At 40.8% G+C, this 24323-nt stretch overlaps 1 protein-coding gene across 1 annotated transcript; it reads left to right on the top strand.

Moving 5' to 3' along the window:
• The first annotated feature begins 1079 nt into the window (after positions 1-1079).
• Positions 1080-17070, top strand: cpe (carboxypeptidase E). The gene is made up of 9 exons (XM_068727393.1): positions 1080-1497; positions 10187-10383; positions 10608-10775; positions 11922-12039; positions 12396-12578; positions 13314-13453; positions 14595-14694; positions 14969-15087; positions 15877-17070. The coding sequence occupies exons 1-9, from the start codon at positions 1257-1259 to the stop codon at positions 15973-15975; spliced, it is 1365 nt and encodes a 454-aa protein (XP_068583494.1). The 5' UTR covers positions 1080-1256; the 3' UTR covers positions 15976-17070.
• The last annotated feature ends 7253 nt before the right edge of the window (positions 17071-24323 follow it).

Below are 24323 nucleotides of genomic sequence, written 5' to 3'. Positions count from 1 at the left end.
CTGTTCACCTTATACACCACTGACTTCCAGTACAACTCGGGGTCATGCCATCTGCAGAAGTTCTCTGATGACTCTGCAGTGGTCGGGTGTATAAGGGACGGACGGGAGGAGGAGTACAGGGCAGTAGTGGATGACTTTGTGGAGTGGGCCGGTAGAAATCACCTGCTTCTGAACGTGGCCAAGACCAGAGAGATGGTGGTCGACTTCAGGAGGAGGACGACGGCTCCACAGCCGCTGAGAGTTCTGGGAGAGGACGTGGACATGGTGAAGGAGTACAAGTACCTGGGTGTCTCCAGCGACAGCAGACTGAGCTGGAAGGCCAACATCAACGCTGTGTACAAGAAGGGGATGAGTCGACTCTTTTTCTTGAGGAAACTTCGATCCTTCAACGTGTGCAGCAAGATGTTGGAGATGTTCTACCAGTCTGTTGTGGCCAGTGCACTGTACTTCGCCGTAGTCTGCTGGGGGAGCAGCATTGGAGCCGGAGACACCAACAGACTTAACAAACTGGTTAAGAAGGCCGCCTCCATCATCGGCTGTAAACTGGACAGTCTGGAGAGGAGGACACTGAAGAAACTATCATCCATATTGGATAACCAGGACCACCCTCTCCACAACCTACATCTTTACTATATTATAACTGTATATATTGTGACGTGTATTTTTCTGGTATTTTTCTTTTTCTTTTTATATAATATTAAGATTTTTTACCTGTGACCTATTGCTGCTCTATAACCTATTGCTGCTTGTAACAAAAATTATTTCCCCTCGCGGGATCAATAAAGTTAGTATCTATCTATCTATCTATCTATCTAGCTCTATCTATCTTATTTGTGTAGTTTGAACACTTAGGGTATGGGCTGTTCTTTGTCTACAGATGTTGTTTTTCAAATTTACACTCTTTAATACTTTTCATCACTTTCTCTCGGGATAAATAAAGTTCTATCTGATCTTATCTTCAATTTGTTGTCTTTGAAACTGTCTTAAAACTACAAAAAACGTCATTATTTTGAAAATTGTTACCGGATGTGTCAGTGTTTTGTCGGCCTTGACTCTGGAGGGAGTCTGCGCTCAGGTAGAGCAGCGCATCACAGACGGATAGAGGGAGAGAGAGGCAGCAGCAGCAGCAGCAGCAGCAGCAGCAGGGTGAGAGATATTTATAGCCTACAGCGAGGCTGCAGCACAGAGATAAGGCTTGAGACCAAGCCGCAGGCAGGACAGACGCACAGGGCTTAGGAAGAAGAGGACACGTCGAAATGAAACAGTTCACGTCGGTAGTTTTATTCGGGGCCGCAGTGGTCGCACTGGTCGGCGCGGCCGGTACCGAGGGTGAGATCTCCTTCGAGTACCACCGCTATGAGGAGCTGAGAAAGGCGCTGGTGTCGGTGTGGCTGCAGTGTCCGACCATCAGCCGCATCTACACCATCGGGGAGAGCTTCGAGGGCCGCGAGCTGCTGGTGCTGGAGATGACCGACAACCCCGGGACGCACGAGCCTGGTCAGTTTTACGCATACAACCCAAAAAAAAGTGTGCTTCATAATGCGGTGAATGTGCACCCCCATCCCTGCTCCCTTACCCCCACCCACCCCTTTCCTTCATTGTAGGGACCCATCGCCTCACGCTGTGATAACACAAACACATCACGCACTATTGCGCATAGCAGCCTGCTGGTGCGCTTGTTTTGCATGTAAGGGTTGTTGAGAAACGACCCGTGTGGCTTAAGATGACCGGAGGACAGTGGAGGAGGAGCGCAGGTGTGTCGCGTGCATGACACGGTGGGCTCATGTATGGGGGGGGGGGCTGCTGCTGCATCACTTCAGTGGAATCTAGATGATAGATTGTGGGACCAGCCACGCAAAGCCGCCATTTTGCTGGGTGATAAAGATCTGTTCGCGCTTATCCCGTGTCGTGATGCTGAGAAAGAAAACAGAAAAAGACATCCTGCACGCGGTGGATGGTGGATCAATGAGATGCGTTTTTAATGAGCACACTTTCCAATCAATAGCGGGTGTATCAGCAGTGTTGGCTGCAAGATATGAGAGAAAATAGTCCATGCACAGCATTCAAAGGAGGAAGTATTTGGCTGAATATTAAATGAAGTCAAAAGACATCATGTTCCTCAGTAAACCTGGGTTATGTCATGACTTTCCATCATCTCCATCACACTCCTTCATGCTGGCAGGACTGGATGAAATCATAGAGTAGAAGAAGTAAGCAATTGTGAGACTTCTTGGTTTGAAGGGCAGTTTGCACACCAGCCACAGGAACTGTGAACCACCACATGCTGTTTTAGATGCAATGCACCTTCTCCTTTTTCCACAGTCACACCCCAAATAGAGGAAAAATACACATATAGTTTCTTTCCATGCATTATCTCTTAAAAGTCAATTTCTTGAAATTCATACGATGGTTATTGCAGGGGTAGGAAACATGTCTGGTTCAAAAACCCCAGACAATGTGAACGACTGGTTAACTGTTGAAAGGAAGCCGGTTGTACCTGCGATTCAAAAGCTGTCTGAAAACGAAGGGACGGGCCTGAATTATCTCAAGCTGTTAGTGTAATGGAGACAAACACTGAGAGCCAAATTCTCTGGATGTTCCTTTCACTTCACGTGTGTTTTATGTCACGCTGGAATTAAATCACACTGAATTATGTTCTAGCTTTTTAGATTAGATTAGAACTGCCATTGGTTGGAGACCCATCTTGTTAAAAGTTATTAGACCATGAAAACACCAGGGTCAATGATAGAAATAAGTCCAGGACTTTAACGCTCAATCCCACACATATTGCATTTTATAAATATATTCCAATCTAATAAACCAAAACAAATTGACCATTTTCAACCCCTTAACCAAAAACAAACTAGATAGTCATTGCACCACCCAGAACAATGAGGACACCGTGTTGGCATCTAAAGCAATAGTGCAACATGAATGGCTTAGCCTGTAGAACATTTAACTTTAATGAACGTTTGGGAACGGGTCAGTGGTTCCTGTCCAACTCTCTAAACAGGAGATTTAACTGTTACATGCAACAGGAAGTGATTAATTTAGTAATCCTGAAACAGAGCCCTCAAAAGATACAAAAACAGCATTGCGTGTAATTAAAGTATATATGCTTTACTGTCTAGTTTATGGGGTTTCAACTATATGTCTCATATAGCATGTGTGTGTAAAGGTGTATTTTCTTCTCTGGGTGTAATTGTGTGGTCTTAACGGTGCACCACAGGTTGTGTGTGTTTAGCTGCTTGCATGGTCACAGAGTCTAATGACCGTGTGTGCGTACTAAATAATCCCGTAATAGTCTGTTGGGTGTGTGCGAGCATGAGTCACAGTAGCGTTGTGGAGACCTTATTACTACCAGATGAGTTTCCAAGCTGCTGCTTCACCAACAGAGGCAGCTCCCCCTCCTTCTCTCCTCTCCGCTCCTCCTCCTCTCCTCTCCTCTCCTCTCCTCTCCTCTCCTCTCCTCTCCTCTCCTCTCCTCTCCTCTCCTTCCACCTCTGCTGAGCAAAACATCCAGAGCAAGAAAGAGGGGGATGAAACAGAGAAGAGCTCCAGAAACTGACAGACCAGAGGAGGGTCAAGGAAGAAAAACATGACGCTTTCAGAGTCGCCGGTAGAAAAGATAAACGTGTGTGTGTGTGTGTGTGTGTGTTTGTGTGAAATCTGCAAAGACCGGAAACATTTCAAAGCTTCCCCTTTAAGGTGCTCTACCAATATTTTATCTGACATTGCAATGTGCAAGGTGGAGCCGAAATAGCCGTTGCCGGGGCAACCGATCGGCTTAGTGCACTGAGCTGACTGGCGGCTCGTGGTTGGTTGGCTGGCCGGCCGGCTCCGGAGGACGATGGTCCTGAGCTCATGCATCTGTCAGCAAGCAGCCATCTGTCACACACTGCGGCACACAAAGTATCTATAGCCGAGAGTGTAGGAACACTGGTTACATATTAATATACAGATGCATGCAGTGTAGGAACATGGGTAATGGTGGGAAGTAACGCAAGGTACTCAAGAAGGCCCGTTGTTCTTAAAGTGGTATTGCACACTTAAACCAAGGTGCTGAAAAAGTGCCAAAAACTGCAGTTGGCTCCAAAAAAATGAGTCAATCCACACAGACCTCCATTTTGGTCTCAATAGCTATTTCCCCCCTCATGTCAACTGTCAATAACGCACGTTTAAATTAAATTAAGGCCTAAAGTAAGCTAGCTAGCTGCTAGCCATGGACCCATACGTGTTGTGCCTTGTGGAAGCACAGGAAAAACATGACTCAAATGTACAACCCAACAACAGGATATGTAGGTAAAACCGTCTTTACTTATCATATGAAGTTCGGTACATGGTTAGGTACTCAGAGCAATTCAGGCACTTCACATCTCTTATTTAATTGTTTTGACTGCACTGTGCTAAAACACTTCAATGCCGGTGTTAGTACTGATGCTTCTTACCAAATTTATAAAAAAATCGTCATTTCATGGGTTGAAAATGACTTAACATGCCATCTATTAGGACTTATCTATATCATGAAATCTATGTATGTGTGGATGAAATTGGTGAGCTTTAGAGGTGCTGGTTAGTGGTTTTTGTTGCCTTTGGACAGAGCCACACTAGCTGTTTCCTCTCTTTGTCCTAAGCTAAGCTAACCGGCAGCTAGCTTCATGTTTAATGTACAGACCGTGGATGTCTAAAGAGAACTGGATACAGCGTTGGGGGCAGCACCCCGTTTATTCCTATGAACATTGCTCAGTGGTTCATGAAGAAAAATGATGGGGCTCATAGAATAGAGTGTTTCCTTGAACCCCGCCTCCCAGCCCTCGGTCCAGACTCTCAGTTCTCAGGCTCATTTGCATAAACAGAGAATGGAAAACATCTCTGAATTTGGCTATTATTTTCCAACTTTTAGGACCTAATGATTTAAACAAGGGCTATTCAAGTGTTCGTAATGGGAAGTTGATTTACCTATAATTAATAATTATCCACTGAGTTACAAACGTCTCTTTCTCAATGTCGTCAATGGAAAAAAATCTACTTGATCCCCTTGACATCACAATGTCAAATTTTCTTGTACTTTAGTACTCACTACACTACATCCACCAGATACAGTTACTTTTCAAAAATATATATAAAATTGTAACTTCTGCCGATTAAACTACCCAACAGTACTTAATAATAATTAAAAGAACACGTTAACACACACATAACAAATATCAACAATATATATATATGACAGAAATAATGTACGTTGACTTTAGTAAACATTTCTGTTTAATGGACTAGTTTTATGTTGTAATATTGCTACTTTAGTAGTAAAGTAAAGGGTCTGAATGCCTCCTCCAATGCTGAATGGGCCCTATGTTTTCTAGAAGGTGTTTACATCTTGCAGCTGGGTCATATTGTCGTGCACAAGAGCTGAAAAAGAGGGGTTTCTCTCCAGTGAAAGGGGCTCTGGCTAAACTCTTTTCTTTCTCATGTCTGGAACTATTTAGAAGGCTTCTAGTATGAGGAGAAACCCTATCTTGAAATGGGTTTGGCTTCGTCTGAAGGTGAAAAAAAAAACATGTCAGTATGACGCACTGCTTCACCCAATATGCTGTAGAACCATCTCCTGTAGACTGTTTTATCAGACGACAGAGGAAGTATGTAATTCCCAGAGACCACGCACACAGACGCTCCGTCACTGCAGGATATTGTCATATCAAGTGACATGGTGAATATGAAGTGAAACAAAGGCACACATGGATTTAATAGTGCACATTTCAGCGGAGGAGAATAGAATGTAAACCCAGTACATTGCTGTGAGGAACCTCCTCAAGCAATGATAACAAAAACAGCTGAAAGGAAGGACAAGTTGATGAGAAAAGAAAGAAATGGTGATTGAGAAAACAGGAATGTTAGGATGACAAGGGAGAAGAAGAGGGATGTAGAGGGAATATGGGAGAGGCAGAAACGGAAAGAAGATGAGAGAAAGGCCAAGGCACAACCAGAGGTCATTTATTATACATCAGACACCGACATGCATCCTCCTCCTTGCTGCCTTCACTGTGCCCCGACTACCTCTTCTTCTTCTTCTTCTTCTTCTTCTTCTTCTTCTTCTTTTTCTTCTTCTTCTTCTTTTTCTGCCGCCAAAGCTTTCTTTCTGCTTCTGTTTTTTTCCTGCGCACATTTTCATCGTTTTTCTCTTTCCACCTTTCCCTTTATTCTCTTGATTTTCCTCACTATTTGCTATCTTGCAATTTGTTTTTGTGTGGTTTGCATGCTCCATATGCTACATCCCCACATGCTACGTGCCGTCACTTCATGTGAATTGGCCATACAAGCAGTAGACAATCCTTAAAACATGAAATTTGATGGGGTTTTCCATTTTCTAAGCTTTTTCAAAACACTCATTGTCATTTTACCGCACACATAACAGAAGCTAATTTGTTAGCAATCAGCAACTTCAGCCACCACTCAGCGGATGTGTTGTCGTTGAAGGCTAACAAAAAGATCCATGTTTTATCTGTTGGCTAAAATGAAGAGGTATTCACCACTGTCTTTACACCCCATAGATACATACTTAATGTAGTATGGCTGTCACAGTTATAGATATTAGAGCTGAACAATTACTGTATTAATATATGAGCAACTATTTTAAAAATCCATCAATTGTTGCCAACTTTTTCGTTTTGGACTGACATTTAAAGGCATCTACACCAAACAATGAATACATTCATTGAAATAAGTAACCTGCAGAGGCATTGATAATAAACATAATAATAGTTGGAGCCTGTATTTTGTTTGTTAAAAATAAAATATAATACAGAGAGGAATCTGGTTGACTTACAGCAGCGGCTAGCTTGAAGGAGGTTAGGGACTTTGGCTCTCCGTACATTTATCATTTATTATACGAATATATTTTACATGTGTGGTGTCTGTATGTCTGTGTTAATGTCAGATGTCAGATCTGGCCGTCATTCAGCGCTAACAATCTGCTCGTATATATATGAGTGTGTGTGTGTGTGTGTGTGTGTGTGTACACGAGTAAGAGTGTGTTTACTCAACCTCCCAGATGATTTGTCTCCCTAAGCACCTGCCCTTGTCAGGGTTGCCACGACGACTGAGAGCCCTCTACTGCGGTGCTTCCCTCGTGACGTCATTATTACGTGGTCACCTAGGAGACCGTATTGATCACCTGCCAGACAGTTCTGACAAAGCGTAATATGATGCCGTGGGCTTTGTCAGCCTCAGATGTGTTATATATCGACCTGTGTGGAGCGCCCAAATAACCTGCAGTTTAGGTGAGGAGCGGAGCCATGCCAGACTTTTACACACATTCAGAAGATCTTTTCTGCTTTAGGGATATTTAAGATCATCTCGCTCATATGTTTTACACACGTGCAATGTGTGACAACCAAGGAAAAGGAGAGGTTTGTTACTACATGTTAACAAAATGCCATCTATTTGCTACAAGAGAGGAAACAATGAAGCAGTTCATTAGTCGAGGGACAAATATTAAGTAGCAACTGCTTTGTTTTGACAAAACAAGACGTCATCTCTGGGAAAACTGTGGTGTGTTTCACAATTTTCTGATATTTTTTGGACTAAACAATGAAGCAATGAATTGTTAGTTGCGATTAAAATGACAGCTCCAGCTATGATTTGGAGAACTCATGACACAAGGCTCATGCCTTAAGAAGATCCTTGAAGGTCTAAATGCTGTATTTGCTTACATTTTTGGAAGCTTGCAATAATGAATTGTTTGTGTTGGATGTGCACACTGTCCACCTTCTATGCTTTACATGTACGAACAAACGGGAAATTCTTATCACATGTCCAAAAACCACATGTGCCCATATGTGAAGCTATCGGATGTTCAATTTACATGTGCACTTTCTTTTTACTTTATGTGTTTGCACAAGACAATAAAAGCCCAGTGAGGTACAGAGAGGACTGGAATTAGAAAAAAAAAAGGGAGACATCACATTCGGCCCCAGAGGATAAACAACATTTTGATTTGTTCCACCTACGCAGTGTCGCATCATGCTGGCCGGTCAAAAATGTGTGTGTATATCTGTAAAAAGACTAAACAGAGTTAGAAAAACAATCATGATTAATGATATTAATACATAATAATGTATGCATTGAATTAACTTTAATCCCCCTGCCTGAACCTGCATCCTAAACTCATCAATTCCTACATGTGTTGGAGAAAGAAAAGGTCTCCAGATACTGAGCATCTGTGTAATAGCTTGAATCATAGTAACTCATTTTGACAGAGTCCAACTTCAAAGTGTGAGTGCATGTATTTGACAGCTCTGTCAGGCCTCTGAAGCCTGTAAAAACCATTCACCAATGTCAGAACAGAAAGAGTTAATTGTAGTCTTGAAATCATTAGTAGCGATTCTGAGAGGAACGAGATTCAAGCGTTTAAAAATAACCTGACTACCAGATGTGTGCTGGGCGGAGTGTGTAGCCACTGGCATACATCAAACACTCAAAGAAATACGCTCAAGTGGATCAAAAAGATGCAAATGTTAAAATATTGACACACATGTTCACTTGCATCTTGAAAGCATCACTTTTTTACACTCAAACAATTTGAATTAAATGTGAAAAGTTCAAAATAGGAGAAAAAGAATAATTGGTAATTGGCCAAATCAGAGTAAAGGTAAAAAAAAAAAAAAAAGCAATAAAAACCCACACACAAAAAAGCCCCTCAATAAAAACCGGAGCCCTGCTGCAATTTGGCTTCAAACACACACACACACACACACACACACACACACACACACACACACCCTTCACCATCTGCCGCTCTTGGGCTGCATTTCATAACTCGTAACTGATCTGAACAAAAGACTCTTTTTTTTGTATTCCTCAGAGCTCGGAGAAGTTCCCTTTTTCTCTCGTACAGCCGCAGAAAGCCACTAATGTCTGGTTTGTAGTTAATCAAAAGAGTGTGCACGGTACGACGCAGCTCATACTTTGTCATGCTCTTTGTCACTTTGTTAAAGGGCTTTATATAACATCTTAGCAGCACTCTTGCTTGTTGTTTGTATTTGCATGCATGAAGAGACCCACAGAAGAGTAGGAGCAGCTAATTAGTACATTAAACAGACGGTCATTAAAACACAGCCTTACTGAGGATGCTGATATAAATATCTCTCAAATATAAAACCATTATCTCCTGTGATAAAAGAAAGCAAAGCAAGCAAAGCGAAAGCAGCCTAGTTGCCTGTACACAGACATGGCAAACTTCAGTTAAACAAGGAACATTCAGTAAATATAATATAGATCAGTTGATTAATTAACAACAATTCTGATATGCCAAATAATCTCTGGTTGTTATTGATTCATGCTTTTTTTTGTATAGGCATAGGGTAACTCAGGGATTACAAGCTACAAACAGCAGGAGGTTTACATGTTACATTTTGTAACATCATGTCCTGAAGTCAGACTCTCTGTGATGTTGTCGAATCTGACCCCAGACCTGTCACTCCAGCTGTTCAGCCAGAACAAATGTGGCAGCGTGACTCAATAAGCCACCGTCCCTGGGTCATTATTGTCCAAATGGAGTTCTGGGCGGCAAAGTTCAATTGTGTTTAGCCTTTTAGCTGATGAGTCAGTGTGTTTGTCACTGCTGGAGAGTAAAGGAGTCAGTGTTTTAGTCTAATGGTGTGCGTGTGTCCAGGGTTACCTCCCTAACAAATTACAATGCTTTATCAGTCGCCTTGTCTCGGTTCAAAAGAGATACGTGTTAGTTTCCATGACTACTGGCTTCTTCTCACAAAGGTGGTGACGTTGTGACATTTTCCTTTGTGATTATTTGACCCAGTTGTGTGAAATGTGAGTGGTTTCGGCTGGAAAAAGGTGTGTTCATTATCCACAAAGCCGTGGCTAAGTGGAGAGCAGGACTGCCTTTCAATCAGTGGGTCGGTGGTTCGATTCCCGGTTCCTGCTCCATTAGTCTCATGTCAATGTGTCCTTGAGCAAGACACCTAACCCCAAAATTGCTCCCGTAGCTGCGTCTACAGTGTGTAGATAGATATTGAATTGTAAGTCGCTTTGGATAAAAGCGTCTGCTAAATGACTGTAATGTAATGTCAACCTCGTGAAAATCCTCCTCCTTTGTAAGATGTTCCTGCTGCGATGATGCTGTGCAGATGAAGGTGTGAATTAAAGCTCTGTCTGTGTCTCTGTCCTGCAGGTGAGCCTGAGTTTAAATACATCGCCAACATGCACGGCAACGAGGCTGTGGGCCGAGAGCTGCTCATCTACCTGGCTCAGTACCTGTGCAACCAGTACCAGCAGGGCAATGAGACCATCATCGACCTCGTCCACAACACCCGCATCCACTTCATGCCCTCCATGAACCCAGACGGCTTTGAGAAGGCCGCTTCACAGGTGATGACACAGGACGACGAAGACACGCTGTGCATACATAAAATCTGATCCGAGGATGTACCACCAGACAGATTAAGTTTACAAGACAACAAACATTGACTTAACTCCTGCCTTTAAATCACACATACACAGCAAGAATAGTAATTATTAAATCTCCAGACACAGTCTCGCTTCCCTTCTCTCTTGTGTACGTCTGAACATCATCTCCCTGTTTTCCTGCTCAGCCGGGAGAGATCAAGGACTGGTTTGTTGGCCGCAGTAACGCACAGGGGGTGGATCTGAACCGCAACTTCCCCGATCTGGACCGCATCATCTACCTCAACGAACGGGAGGGTGGAGCCAACAACCACCTGCTGCAGAACATGAAGAAGGCAGTGGATGAAAACACCAAGGTACGCAAACAGACAATGTTAAGGATTAAAGGACAAGACTGGTGTTATTTCTTGTTGTCAACAAATCCCAGGGAAAGACCAGAACCACAATGCCTCACTCAATACCAACTTATCTACCCCGTCTGTGGCATCCAGCCCTAAACCGATTAGTTCCTACTGAACATGTAAAACAGGTCTGAAATATATATATATATATAAAACATCTGACCACTGTAGTTTTTAGCAAACTTTGGGACTATTTCTAAGTGCGGATAAAAAACATTTGCTTCTCTAGTGAGTCAGCAGGATGGTGGGATGTGAGATTGATTGGGAAGTGGATACAATCAATATTTTTTATAATAACAATAACAAATGATAAGTAAAAACAGTCCGACAGTGTAAATGGGTGTCTGGTAGAGTTGAACAAGAATAATCATCTAAATCTGTAGCTCCGCTTTGCTGAGCTCATAGCTCATTGTTCAGCTGTTCGTTTTGTAACTTTACAGTGTTGGTTCACTATCAATATCTCTTCTGGAGTTGTTTTCAGACACTGCAGGCAGCTTTACTTAGTTAAAAAAGGCTCTAAAAAACACTCTACACTACTTGCTCACAGCAAACAGACACAGGTAGTGACTCTCTGGTGAACAGAGTGGAGCATTCATCTGTTTTAGAGCCAGATGTTGGTGGAGACCGGAGACCAAAAAACAGAGTAAAAAGAGAGTGAATACTGGATTTACGTCCGCCAGTTGGACAGAAACACAACCCAAAATGAATGATGAATTGGTTGCTCACAAGTTCACCACATCAACTTTAAAAGTGATGAAATGTCCTGTTTCTGCTGCCCCCAAGTGGCCAAATAGAATCATTTATTGCAGGTTTAAACTAAAATACAGAGTCAATGTTCATCATAATGAAGAAACATGTCCGCCAGTGCAACAGTGTGATGTGTTTCAATAGATTTTTTGCAATGATGGAGCTCTACGGCACAGAGGAATAAACAGGCGCTGCTCGTCAGTAGGATCAAAAAATATATATATAGAATATCACTAGACTTCTCCTCTACTGCTTTATAAGAAACTTAGTGTGTGTGTTGGTTGGAAGTGGTAGTATTTCTGGTAAACTATGTATTTTTAAGTGTAAGTAATTGATGGCTTTTTGCCTTTGCAGCTGGCTCCAGAGACCAAGGCAGTGATCCACTGGATCATGGATATCCCCTTCGTCCTCTCAGCTAACCTGCATGGAGGAGACGTGGTGGCCAACTACCCGTATGATGAGACCCGCACCGGTACATAAGCACACAATCTCAAACACACCCTTGTATGTTCTGTTTGGGTTGTTAAACTGTATATAAAATGTTCCATTGCTCTATATGAGAATGTTTCCACTCATTTAATGAAAAAAAAATATTTGAATCAACAAACATTTTATTAGTTTTTCTTCAGAGTGTTGTAACACTGATTTAAATCAGATGGGAAATGTTTTCCTCCTGCGGCTTCCTGTGCGCTATTACTCAAAGTAAACAAAATGTGTTTTCGCACGTTTAATGTGCTGCAGATGCAGGTGTTCAGTTAATTAATACTTTGTCACAGCTGCTGTCTAAACATTGGGTACGCGTTTGTTCCCTCTTGTTCCTCCTCTAAGGCTCCACCCATGAGTATAGCTCCAGTCCAGATGATGTGATGTTCAAGTCTCTGGCGAGGGCCTACTCCATGTACAACCCAGTCATGTCCGACCCTAACCGACCCCCCTGCCGCAAGAACGATGATGACTCCAGCTTCAAAGATGGCATCACCAACGGAGGGGCCTGGTACAGCGTGCCAGGAGGTAAGATCCAGCAAGCCCCTGATGTGTGGGATTTGGTGTTTTGCAAGTAAAGTAATTGGTTGATATTGATATGTGAGAGTTACCGTATGTACGATATATGGGACAATGTGGGGTGCTCTGGTGGCCAAAGGGTTTAAGACCCTGACCATGCAATCACAACGCCCTCTGTTTGATAACTCTCTACTGCACTCTATCTAATAAGCGCAGAAAAGGCCTCCCAGAATATATAAGTTGTTTATAAGTAAAATATAAGTTGACTTAAACAATGTTTTTACATGAACACATGAACATGTTTGGTAAGGATCCCATGTATTATTAAAGAAATATGCATTTAAGGTGATATTTTACAGTTGAAAAGTAAAGTTGTTAGTGCTCTCTAGTGTACAAGTCAAGCAATGGCAACTCTTTCCAAATTAAAAACCAAAAATATCTTTCACATTTCTGTTCTGCAAAATCTTCCTTATCATACAGCGTTTGCAACTACAGATATATCTGTATTGTCTTATGAGCTAAAATGAGCTGCCGATGCATTGGACTGACCAGACTCTTTTTAGAAATGTTATTGAAGCAACAGTCATATGTAACTAACATGTCTTTTTAAAGAATTTTCAATAAAATATATCTCATTATAGCCCAAGAAGCCTGTCTTCTGAAAACCAGCCAAACATTACTTTACTGGGTTTTAATTTTCATTAAAAATATCTAAATCTTATTCTTTTTTTTTTCCTGTTACAGGAATGCAGGATTTCAACTACCTCAGCAGCAACAGTTTCGAGATCACTCTGGAGCTCAGTTGTGACAAGTTCCCCAATGAGGACACACTCAAGACCTACTGGGAGCAGAACCGCAACTCACTGGTCAACTACATTGAGCAGGTATGCAGCCCCACCGGGGCTAAAGGAATACGTCCTGAATATGTCTGCTTTGACTGATGAATTGGGTCTAGTATGAGTTTCTATAAGCTCTAAATTGGTGCTGGGTGATATACCGGTTCATCCGGTATACCGGTTTTCATTTTCCGTATGATATTAATTTTTCATACACCGTCATAGCCGAAACAACTGCTGCAACTCTTCAACAGGCAGCAAAATATATTGTTCGCGTGAAAAGCACTGCGGCTGGAGCTAACTCTATTTGTGTATTAAGAGGGACCCCTAAGTTATGGTTACGACTTTATAACACAACAATTAATTACCCACAACTAACTCTCTTTAACAGGGCAAGACCACGGCACACAACAGTTAGAGACACATACACAATTTGTAACACTAATAATTGTACATCGCTGAACGGCATGCTGGGTACAGCTCGCTAGCTAGCTAGCTTTAAGTTTTGTTTTTACTATGTTGCAGTTTGCACAATAAAAATAGTTTACATTCTGCAACTGTTTCATATTGTAACATTTTGTGGGGCCAAGCAAACCCTCTAGTAATCAAAGCCTTTATACATGATGACATTAAAATGTTTTTATATTCTATGTACTCCTGACAGTAGAGTAAGCCGCTATAAACCTATATAAAAACACAGTCAAGGGAGAACAAAAAATACCGTGCTATACCGTGAAACCACCAGAACCTTAGAAAATACTGTGATACTAATTTTTGGTCATACCGCCCAGCACTAATCTAAATCACCATTCAAAAAAGCAATGACTCAAAATAAATTAAAAAAGACAGATTAAGATGCTCTCAAGTGAATAAAATGTTAATGGTTTTAATACATGGGGTGAATTAAAATGTGTTTGATGAGTTACGGCCAAGATGTCTTTTTAGTAGAAAGAAACTAGTGTTGACTTCAAAGTCAGCCCAAAGGATTTGTTGTGGTGTGACAACACAATACTACTTCCACCTTTGCAAACACAACACAGTTTGTGCATTTTATTCCCAGGGTCAGTGAATTCTTACGGTCACATAAAGCATCCAAGATGTCATTGTGTCACAGTGTATTTTCCAAAAAGCACCATTCCCTCTCTCCTTGAAGCAAGCCTTGAGTGTGCCTCTTTGTTTGTGTTTGTAGGTTCACCGTGGTGTAAAGGGCTTTGTGCGTGACCTCCAGGGCAACCCCATCTCCAATGCCAGCGTCTCTGTGGAGGGCATTGACCATGACATCACCACAGGTATCAGCATCTGATGCAAATTCACACAATCCTGGCAATCGTACGCCATCGACATTAGATGGTGATGTGAGAAATGTAATAGTAAGATGTTGTGATGCCGTCTGGTGGACAAAGCTGGTACTACATCCCCTTTTCAGCAGCTGATTTGTATTTGCGCCTGCTATATTACAGTGATAGCAACAGGCGCTCAAAACACTCTGCATTGAGAGGATCCATTGGGTGTTGTGTTTGTTGTTGACATACATGTATTAATGGGGAAATCTGTGTTTTGTAGCCAAAGATGGAGACTACTGGCGCCTCCTGGCTCCAGGAAACTACAAAGTGGGGGCCTCTGCCCCAGGATACCTGACTGTCATCAAGAAGGTGGCCATTCCCTACAGCCCTGCAACCAGAGTAAGACTCACAGACAAATTAACTAATCGAAATATGCCTCTCATTCACCGTGTGCTCACTTCATATTTCCAAAAGGGGTAGGTTGCAGAGGACCATGGCGCAATCCTTAAATCAAATCATCCAATACGTCTACGCTGCCAGTGAAAAGTGTACAAAAAGCGCTTTTAGTTCACTCTCTGGCAAATGTATTGTGAATATTCCAATATTAGAGCTTGTGAGTAAGAATTAAGAATAGCACATTCAGGAATTATTTGGAAAAGATTCGGATGTAAAACTGTAACTTGATCACTCTAATCAGGGACCTCTAGCAAGATACTGTATATTTGACGCATACAAGTAAGTGTCCAGTTGGGATCTGATATCGAGTAGAATTTGATGCCTTAATTTAAAGGTGCTTAATGTTTTGGGCTGGTGACTGCTTGAGACAAAGCTTTATTTTATAACCTTATATGTACCTCAGTTACCTTGTTTTATGAGACTACTGTGCTTTTAGGAAACATTTAACACAATGTATTTGTGACCTGTTTTTTTTTTAAGATTTATGTCTTAGGAATGAAATGGTTTGGGGCGGAGAGCCACACATAGGGCAGGGAAGATGGAAAGTATTGAGAGACAGACTAATACATTGGGTGTTTGGACATAATCAAAATATAGAATAAGAACAGCCTTATTCTTTCAAGCCCTCTGGGAAGAGTCTAAGTCTGAAAAAACAACAACTTAAACTGTAAAAAAAGAAGAACCCCGTTAACTCAACTCCATCTTTTACTTCTCACCTCTCATCCGTCTCAGGTGGACTTCGAGCTGGAGTCTCTGATGGAGAGGAAGGAGGAGGAGCGGGAGGAGCTGATGGACTGGTGGAAGATGATGTCAGAGACACTGAACTTCTAAAGCGTTTGTCCGGCTGATGATCGGACCGTCCGCACATCGATGTAATATATTCAACATTCTGTGTGACCATCCACAGAATATTTTGTCTCTTTATTTGTTTTGTTCTATTTCGATCATAATTTTAATTGATCATTAATGTTTATTAATGTAATGGTTTGCCTCATACTCATGGTGATTGTTTAAATACCCTGCAGACACAGAAACATATACTAATGGACAGAGAAGGAAATTGCAGGTAGTTTGATGGCAGTGAGATCAATGTTGATTTCTGTGGTATTGTGTTCTTTATCGTACATGTGATTTGGTAATCATGGCACCCATCTATATAACCAATGAATGATTGAGTAATTATGTATGTAAAAGAGCTGTTTACATCATTACCACATGGCTCTGTCCAAAATAATTCATCATTTTTTTTCCTGTTTTAAATGTCTCGGTTTCTCCAGGCTTTAGTACCAATACAAACGTATAACACCAAAAACACACACACTTTCGGCAACTGTAAACTTGCACACACTTACTCTGTTTCTGTCTCTGTAAAAAATAATAATAATACAACGCTATATTTGAGCACATCAGACAGTAAAATCACTGTAAACATTATATTGTAAACAATCTATACAGGCAAGTCCATTTCACAGTATGTTATTGATGTCCAGATTTTTTTTAACTGACTGCAGCACAGCTTTGATTTTAGCACAAGATGAATGGTTATAATATATACTGTATTTATGAACTATACGTATAGCAAGAAATATGTGGTTTTTGTAACGAAAAAAAAATCAAAGAAAACACGGCCATTACACTTATAAATCTGTCCACCTCTGTCTAGCCCAAGCCATTCCCTCGTACTGTATGTGCACTCCACAGGTAATACTGTGGTGGGCTGCATAAGGAACTGTGGTACATGTACAAGTTGTTTTTTCAAGGATAAATTAACATTAATCTTGTGTACACAGAACATTTAGCTGACTGTGTGGATGCAGTTCAACTGGTTTGAGACCACAGAAAGAACATTGAATGTATATCTATAGAAACAGTAACAGATGTAAAGAATGAACTGATCAATAAAACTCCCCTCTTTATGTTGTCAAACTGCAGTCTTGTCTTTGTTTTAGCTCATTCAGATGAACACAAACACCTTTAGAGAGAAACTGGGAGTCTCCTACATGTTAGTTCGTCTAATGTACTTAAGGCTGAATGGGGCACTTGTTTTTCTCCTTAGTATTTGTAAAGTGACTTTATATTCAACCTAAATAAATATGAATTTGAGATAAAATGTGTTGCTTGCAAAGAAATGAATATGATTGAAATGGGTTGAGTCGGCCCGCGGTAATACTTTAGTGGTACAATGAAGTATTCAGGATCCTTCCTTCAGATGGATGGGAGTGAAATAAAGTGTCTCACACTTTGTAAATGTCCCACCACAAGGGATTCAAAGTGCCTTGCTTGTGTTAATGAATTAAATCTGTAATGATTACAATTCTTTCAGCCGAATGCGTCCGTGGTTGCTCACAGTAACTTATAACTTATACATACTCATATGCCGTAGAACGCATATGAGTATGTATTCAACAAATAATTAAGGCTTTTTCAAGGACACCTTTATGTTCTGTTAGTGTTTTTAACAGCTACCACCACTACAAGCAACCACTGACGCATACGGCTGAGTCACCAATTAACCCAGTCACTCGTTAAACCGAAACACCGGCGCCGTTTATGGCTATTGGACTAATCAAAAATGCTTGTGTTTGTAGCACCATTTTAAAATTCAATAAAGTCAGAACTCTGAGTCTATGTCATGGTATTTGACGTTCTGTACATGACCACAAATAACTTCTAATGACTTGTGTGCTCGTAATTTCTCGCTGGTTTAACGTTCTGTACCAGGTTTCTCTTGCCAATGCAATCTTGCCATTTACTAATTGCACACAGATCTGAAAAGTCAGTTTGTTTAGGTTGCGTTCTCGATCTTTGGTGGTTAATGCCCTTGCATAGCTTGACAAGTTGTTGCACTCGGCCATACTTCCATTGCCAAGCTGCGTTCACACGCTGCTGTAAAAAGGTCTTAATAAACTAGGTTAGGTTTGGTTGAGGGTTAATGTTAGGCCTGTAGTTAGACAATGGTCAAATCTGAGTTTATAAGTGAATGCAAGCTTGACCTAAGCTGAATCCTGGTGTACAGATATACTGAATGTCTCACTGTGTCCTCCTGCATCTGTGCATATATTTGTATCCTTCAGCCTACAGCAGGGATGCAATGTTACCCAAGTGTACACACACACACACACACACACACACACACACACACACACACACACACACACACACACACACACACACACACACACACACACACAGAGCAAGGGTGGCACTTTTAGTCCAACTATGTAGTTGAATCAGCTGTTTTAGCATGAGATGCTAACTCTGCAGATCAATGGCCCCCTCGGCCTATTAGTCATACCGGCCCTATTAGCATCTGCTATTAGCATCTCCTCATCAATACCATTGATCAAGCTTCTCTGGCTTCGGGGCAGAGCGGGACACAGAGGAGAGAGAGAGAGAGAGATAGCGAGTGAGAGAGTGAGTGAGTGAAAGAGAGAGAGAGAGAGAGAGAGAGAGAGGTATATGTTTTTCAGTGACATATAACAAGATGTTAACTTTAGCCTTACAAAAAGGAAGTTTATTGAGATTTTGGAGTACATTAATTGACATTTGTGAATTGACATTGATCATGTTGACATTACATGCAGCTAGCACTATATATGTTTAACATACAATTTCAGTATCATTGCAATTTCACTACAAAAATGGTATTATTTTGTTCAAATTGTTCAGCGTCATTGCTGGAAACATGTTCAGCAGCACAACACAGATGATGTCAGACAACTTGGGTTTTGATAAATCAAAGAAATGTTTTTGCTGCATAAGCTATCCTTTGTCTTCATTTTACTCTCTTGCCTGATGTCACAGCTGTTTAGTTTGACAGCGGTCCATTTTCATTTGTCATTACTTCTTTAATCCTGTAGATGACAGTAGTGTGCTGATGACCTGGCATGTCATTGAAAGAAGTTAAGTCTACTCAAAGAATTAAATCAGTGATTCATCAGTGATTCACAGAATGGTCACGGGTCATTATTTCTATGCGGATTTGAGCTCATATAGCACAGCAAGTGGCTGTTGTTGGTTGTGGTGATTGTGGAGTCTGTGACTGTTCTTCATTAAAGACTGGTTTCCCCTACTCCCAGACAAAGTGGCTGCAGGCCCATCTTTTTAACAAAATCGTCCAACTGGAAAATAGTACATAATCTTTTTCATCTGATATGCATGGAAAGGTGATTTAACATTAAGAACAGTTGAGAGCACAGAACAGAACATCTCCATTGTCATCGGTGCTGCATGTGTTTTTGGTTATTTTTGCTTTCAGTAAAGAGTTTAATCAGGCCTAGTAGACAGTCAGTAGAGCAAAGAGCCAGCAGACAATTCAGAAAATGTCAATCATCAAAGGGAAGAGAAAAAATCAAAAACAAAAAGAAACTTAACATTTTTAATAACTGTGATCTATTTATGTTCATTTGTGAAAAATAGTGTCATTTATTACCAACTCTCAAATAGTGTCAATGTTGACATATTAAATTTTGATTATTTAAATTATGAGTATAGAGTTAATATTTGTTTTATCTGTAATTGTGCCCAGCCATACGATATACTTTAACTTATAGCTAACAGAGCTTGAATAGGAAATGTATGCATGGAAACACATCATTCTGAAAAGGAACTACTCTCTAATCAACAGTGTCGTGATTTTGATCCTAAATCAAAAATCGATTGAAATGAGCTTTTGATTTCGACCTTTAACCTTTTGAATCTTTGTATGTGTGACCACACTGTACAGGTCTAAACTGTTGCTAACGATACCTCCTTTTCCTATAGGTGGTGCAGGCTGACAGGTGGGGAACACCCGTTCTCCCCCATGAAGAGTCTGCTAAACATGACTGAGTGAGTTTGTGAGCGCTTTATAAGAGCGTGGATTCACTTGTACTAAAATGTTGAATTAGCTGGGGAAAACATCAATTTTTAGTGTACAAAAGTTGCTTTCTAAACACACACACACACACACACACACACACACACACACACACACACACACACACACACACACACACACACACACACACACACAGAGTGTAAGGTCTTTGCTGCTTATTTCTTCAGTCGTTCTGAAAGGAAGCATATCTGCTAGGAGCAGAGGCCAAGGCGCACACACTCACACACACACAATCCCAAGTTCCTGAAGAAGTGCTATGTCAGCAAAGGGCTACTGTTTACATTTACACACACACACACACACACACACACACACACACACACACACACACACACACACACACACACAGCATCTTGGGCTTTCAGAGCAGCGAGATGATGTGAAGAGGAAGATTTATTCTGTTATTGCTTGCTCAGTACACTTCTCTCTCTCTGTCACTTTTCAATTCTGTAATGAAAAAAACGCCCGGATCAACAAATAATTGTATTATTTCGACTTCAATTTTTTGTGTCAAACTAGAAAATCTGCACCTGGGATGAGATTAGTTCACCTGATTCCAAGTGAAATTTCACCACACAACACTTGTTTGTAGGGTTCTTGTATGCTTTATTGGGTCACTACACAATACATGAATATTTTGAATGGGCCCCATCAGATTAAATTATTCAACCCAATCATTACCAACTCATGCTGTCTGTGCAAGTGCTGTTAAAATACATTAATTCACAATTTTATTTTAGACATTAATAAGAATTTCACCAAAAGTGTAATGTGAATTACAAGGAAATATTTTTTTAAATAAATCTAGGATTATATGTTTTATGTAGTGTTGCAGACAAAGAAGAGCACTTTAATTTGAGTATTTCATGTAATATACTAAAACTTAGCTTTAATAAAACACTTACTTACATGTGTTGAACGAAAAGTTCAACATTTTGGGAAATCCCCCCCTCCCCCTTCACCTTTTTTCCTGAGAGTGATTACCCCAGCTTAGCATAAGGACTAAAATCAGGGGGAAGCAGCTAGCCTGGCTCAGTCAAAATGTAAAGGCAACAAGCTACACATCTTGTGGGAGTTGTTTGGTGTCTTTCTTTGTGTACAACAGTGGGACACAGTGACTCCTGGTGTTGTGTTGCCAGTGAAGTTGTCAAGTGTGGTACCAACATGCTTGTACAGACACACCTGTACCAAAACCTGAGCTCACGGAATAAATCTAGCAAACTGCGTTATAGCCGGCGATGCTGCACGAATGTGATGAATTGATAAACGTCAAGTACTTGACTCTAGACATTTTATCTTTCTCTAGACCTGCTCTATATAAAAAGTAACTTCTGTTATGAATTGACGCTATCCATCAAAATTAATTAAATTGAAAATTTGTATTTGAGTTTGTGTACGGATTAAACAAACAAGATAAATCATGTTAATTAGCAATTAAGAGTTATTGGTAGGGGTAGTTTTGAACTTTAGCATATAACATATTTCCTAAAATTCCTTGGCAACTATTCTTTTAAAATTGGGACATGTGACATAAGGGTGTGAAAAGTTAAAGTTCTGCCCTACATTATTTAATAATCAGATGTTTATCTAGACTCTAGATAAACTCTAGAATATCCTCTAGATTCTAGAGGATATTCTACTAAATAACTGGAACTTGGAACATGTTCATTCCATCACATCTGTGGCCTTTCCAGGATTCATTTCTCTGTTTTCCATTGTTTCCTCCTTACAGCTGCAGACGTTTTTTTTTTTTTCTTCACTCTAACATGCATCCTGCATTCATTCTTCTATTCCCTGTTGGTTAATTTTGGCAGCACGAAGACAAAAGCGGTCTGTGTCATCTCTCCAAACACACGACCAGGATCATGAATGTGAGCCACAAGCTGGCACGTGCACACCCACGCAGTCACACCCACATGCACGAAATACACAAGAGGCAGCGGAGCAGAGACGAAGGTGGAGAATCTGAGCCCCGAGTGGTGCAGAAAAGAGGAAATAAGATCAGGAGAGAGAGAATGCCACGCACATCTTGACATTTAAAACAGAGGATTTCCTCTGTACCTCGTCTTCCCATCCGCTCTCTCTGTTTACATAAGGAGCGACTTCTTCTCATAGCTTGTATGAGGGTCTGGGAGTGCGTTTGTGCATGTAGGGGTGTATGCTCTCTCAACAAACACAGGACAGTAACAGCCATCATTTATTTAGAGAATAACAGTTTCATACTGTATCTTATCGTGTTTAGTGGAAGTGAGAATCATTCATTCTGTAGATATTCCCATTAAACTTTCCCTTAAGTTCCTTTAGTGAATACCTTCTTATGTTTTTTTTTCTCTATTTGGCATTAATCAAATTGAATAAATATAGTGATAAAGGAATTAAACTGTTAAGACATTTTTGGAGCTAGTATACAGTATCTAAGCATTTTCATCTTCTCTTGTACTCTGCTGTGGTGTCAGCAGACTGTCTTCCTCTGGTGTTTCAGCCAAAAGGTGATGGATGTCTCTGGCCACCTCTTAGCTCCCTCGGGGGAATTTCATAGAACACTTGACACAATCGGAGTCAGCAGGCCTAAGAGAAAAGATAATGTTTTCTTATGTTTTCTTTTATCAGCTGTCTAATGTTTTAGACAGCACACCTTGTAGAAAAAGTTGCTGGTTTGGTTATTTTATTGTTCTCAAAGTGTGGAATTATCTTTGTTAATTTGGACAAACATCAAGAACATAGCTTAGCAGATTTGTGTTTCTGGCCCCCTGACGAATGTTAAGTCCGATATTCACTGTCTTTCTGGCTCTGTTTTTGATTTCCATCAACTTCTGAGACATATCTGACTCTTCATGCTAACTTTGCCGTTTGGTGCTGAGTAGGGTTGGGTTTTAGCTTTTTGACTGATAACAGCTGTCTCCTACTGGAAACAAGGTTGATGAGAGTGGTGGGACTAAAAACAGAAGTTGCAGGCCAGAAAACCTGAAAGAAGCTAAACATTTTGTTGAGCTGAGGGGAACTGCAGTGTTGGGTGATCATTTTGCATGTAGTCCATGACCAATGCCCCGTCACATTACAAATAGTAATTTGATTCATTGTTGATACAAAAACATTGATTACTGAAGCTTAAAATCTGAGTTGAATAATATTTCAAGTCCACAGTTGGTATTTAGCAATATTTTAGCAAAACTATTGACAAAGTCACAATTGTGTAAAAAATAGTAAGCATTTGAATGGACAGCAGAGAAGAGTATTTTGCTGCGGGAGGGGTTCGAGAAGTTTCTATAGATGTTTCATTGTTTCTCTGCAGAGCAAATTGGTCACCTTTCGAGTCCAACTGACTGAATTTAAGATACGTATAGCTACTTAATCTCAGTCTTTGACAAAACTACAAACATTTTACAACTTCATTTGTTTACAATGTTTGACATTCAAAAGACAGGTTGTTTTAGGCTGAGTATACGCCCTTAAAGTTAAACAAGTACAGTGCAAACCCTGTGGAGTCGAGCCACTGCATATAGAATTGATTGGAGAGTTTGTTTGAGGAAAACAATGCTAATAATAATGCTCCAATACCTGCAGACCACAGCACTTGGGGGAATCTCGAGGGGCTGCTGCTCAGATTGAGGGTACCTCTCCGTGTGTGTGTGTGTGTGTGTGTGTGTGTGTGTGTGTGTGTGTGTGTGTGTGTGTGTGTCAGGGAGGGGTGGTGGTGGTTGTCAGTGTGCTTGGTCAGAATGCTGGCGATGTACTTTCACAGAGTTTCAGAGTCGCACTGATCGATAAATGCTTTAAATAGGGACACAAATACCTGCACACAGCATTAATCTCAATAGCTGGATCCTATTTAAGAAGGAAGCATTTTGCTGAATATAGATTACCTGGATGGCAACCATACAGAGGTACAGTAAGAGGCCCAAACGCCGCTCAATGCCTTCCCCAGCGTTAATTAGCAATTGCTCAGGAGAGAAATCCAGACCACAAACACACAGAAACACACACATAAAGTTGTATTGAGGTTTTTCCAGACACTGGCTTATGTTTTGATTTTATTTAGTTTTATATCACTTTATTCATCTCCAGAAGGTAAACTAGTTTGGTCACCCATGCAACCACCACAGTAGTAACACTAACACACAAACTAACACTTTTTCCAAGTTGATATTAGTGTCTCTCAGGTGTTACAGCCCTTATCAAACTGTGTATTTAATACAGTTGATCAGTCAAGAAATAAAAGACGACCATAAGAGATACACCTGAAACAGGCACGTATTGCGCGCTTTTTCAAGGGTTGACCCACTTTCAGGCCAAATGTTTG

This window comes from Cebidichthys violaceus, unplaced genomic scaffold, assembly GCF_023349555.1.
Source record: "Cebidichthys violaceus isolate CVI_PGR_0920_01 unplaced genomic scaffold, fCebVio1.0.p SCAF_4, whole genome shotgun sequence".
Taxonomy (NCBI): domain Eukaryota; kingdom Metazoa; phylum Chordata; class Actinopteri; order Perciformes; family Stichaeidae; genus Cebidichthys; species Cebidichthys violaceus.
Note: the sequence above shows the minus strand (reverse complement) of the source record. Positions and strands in the feature narration are given on the sequence as shown.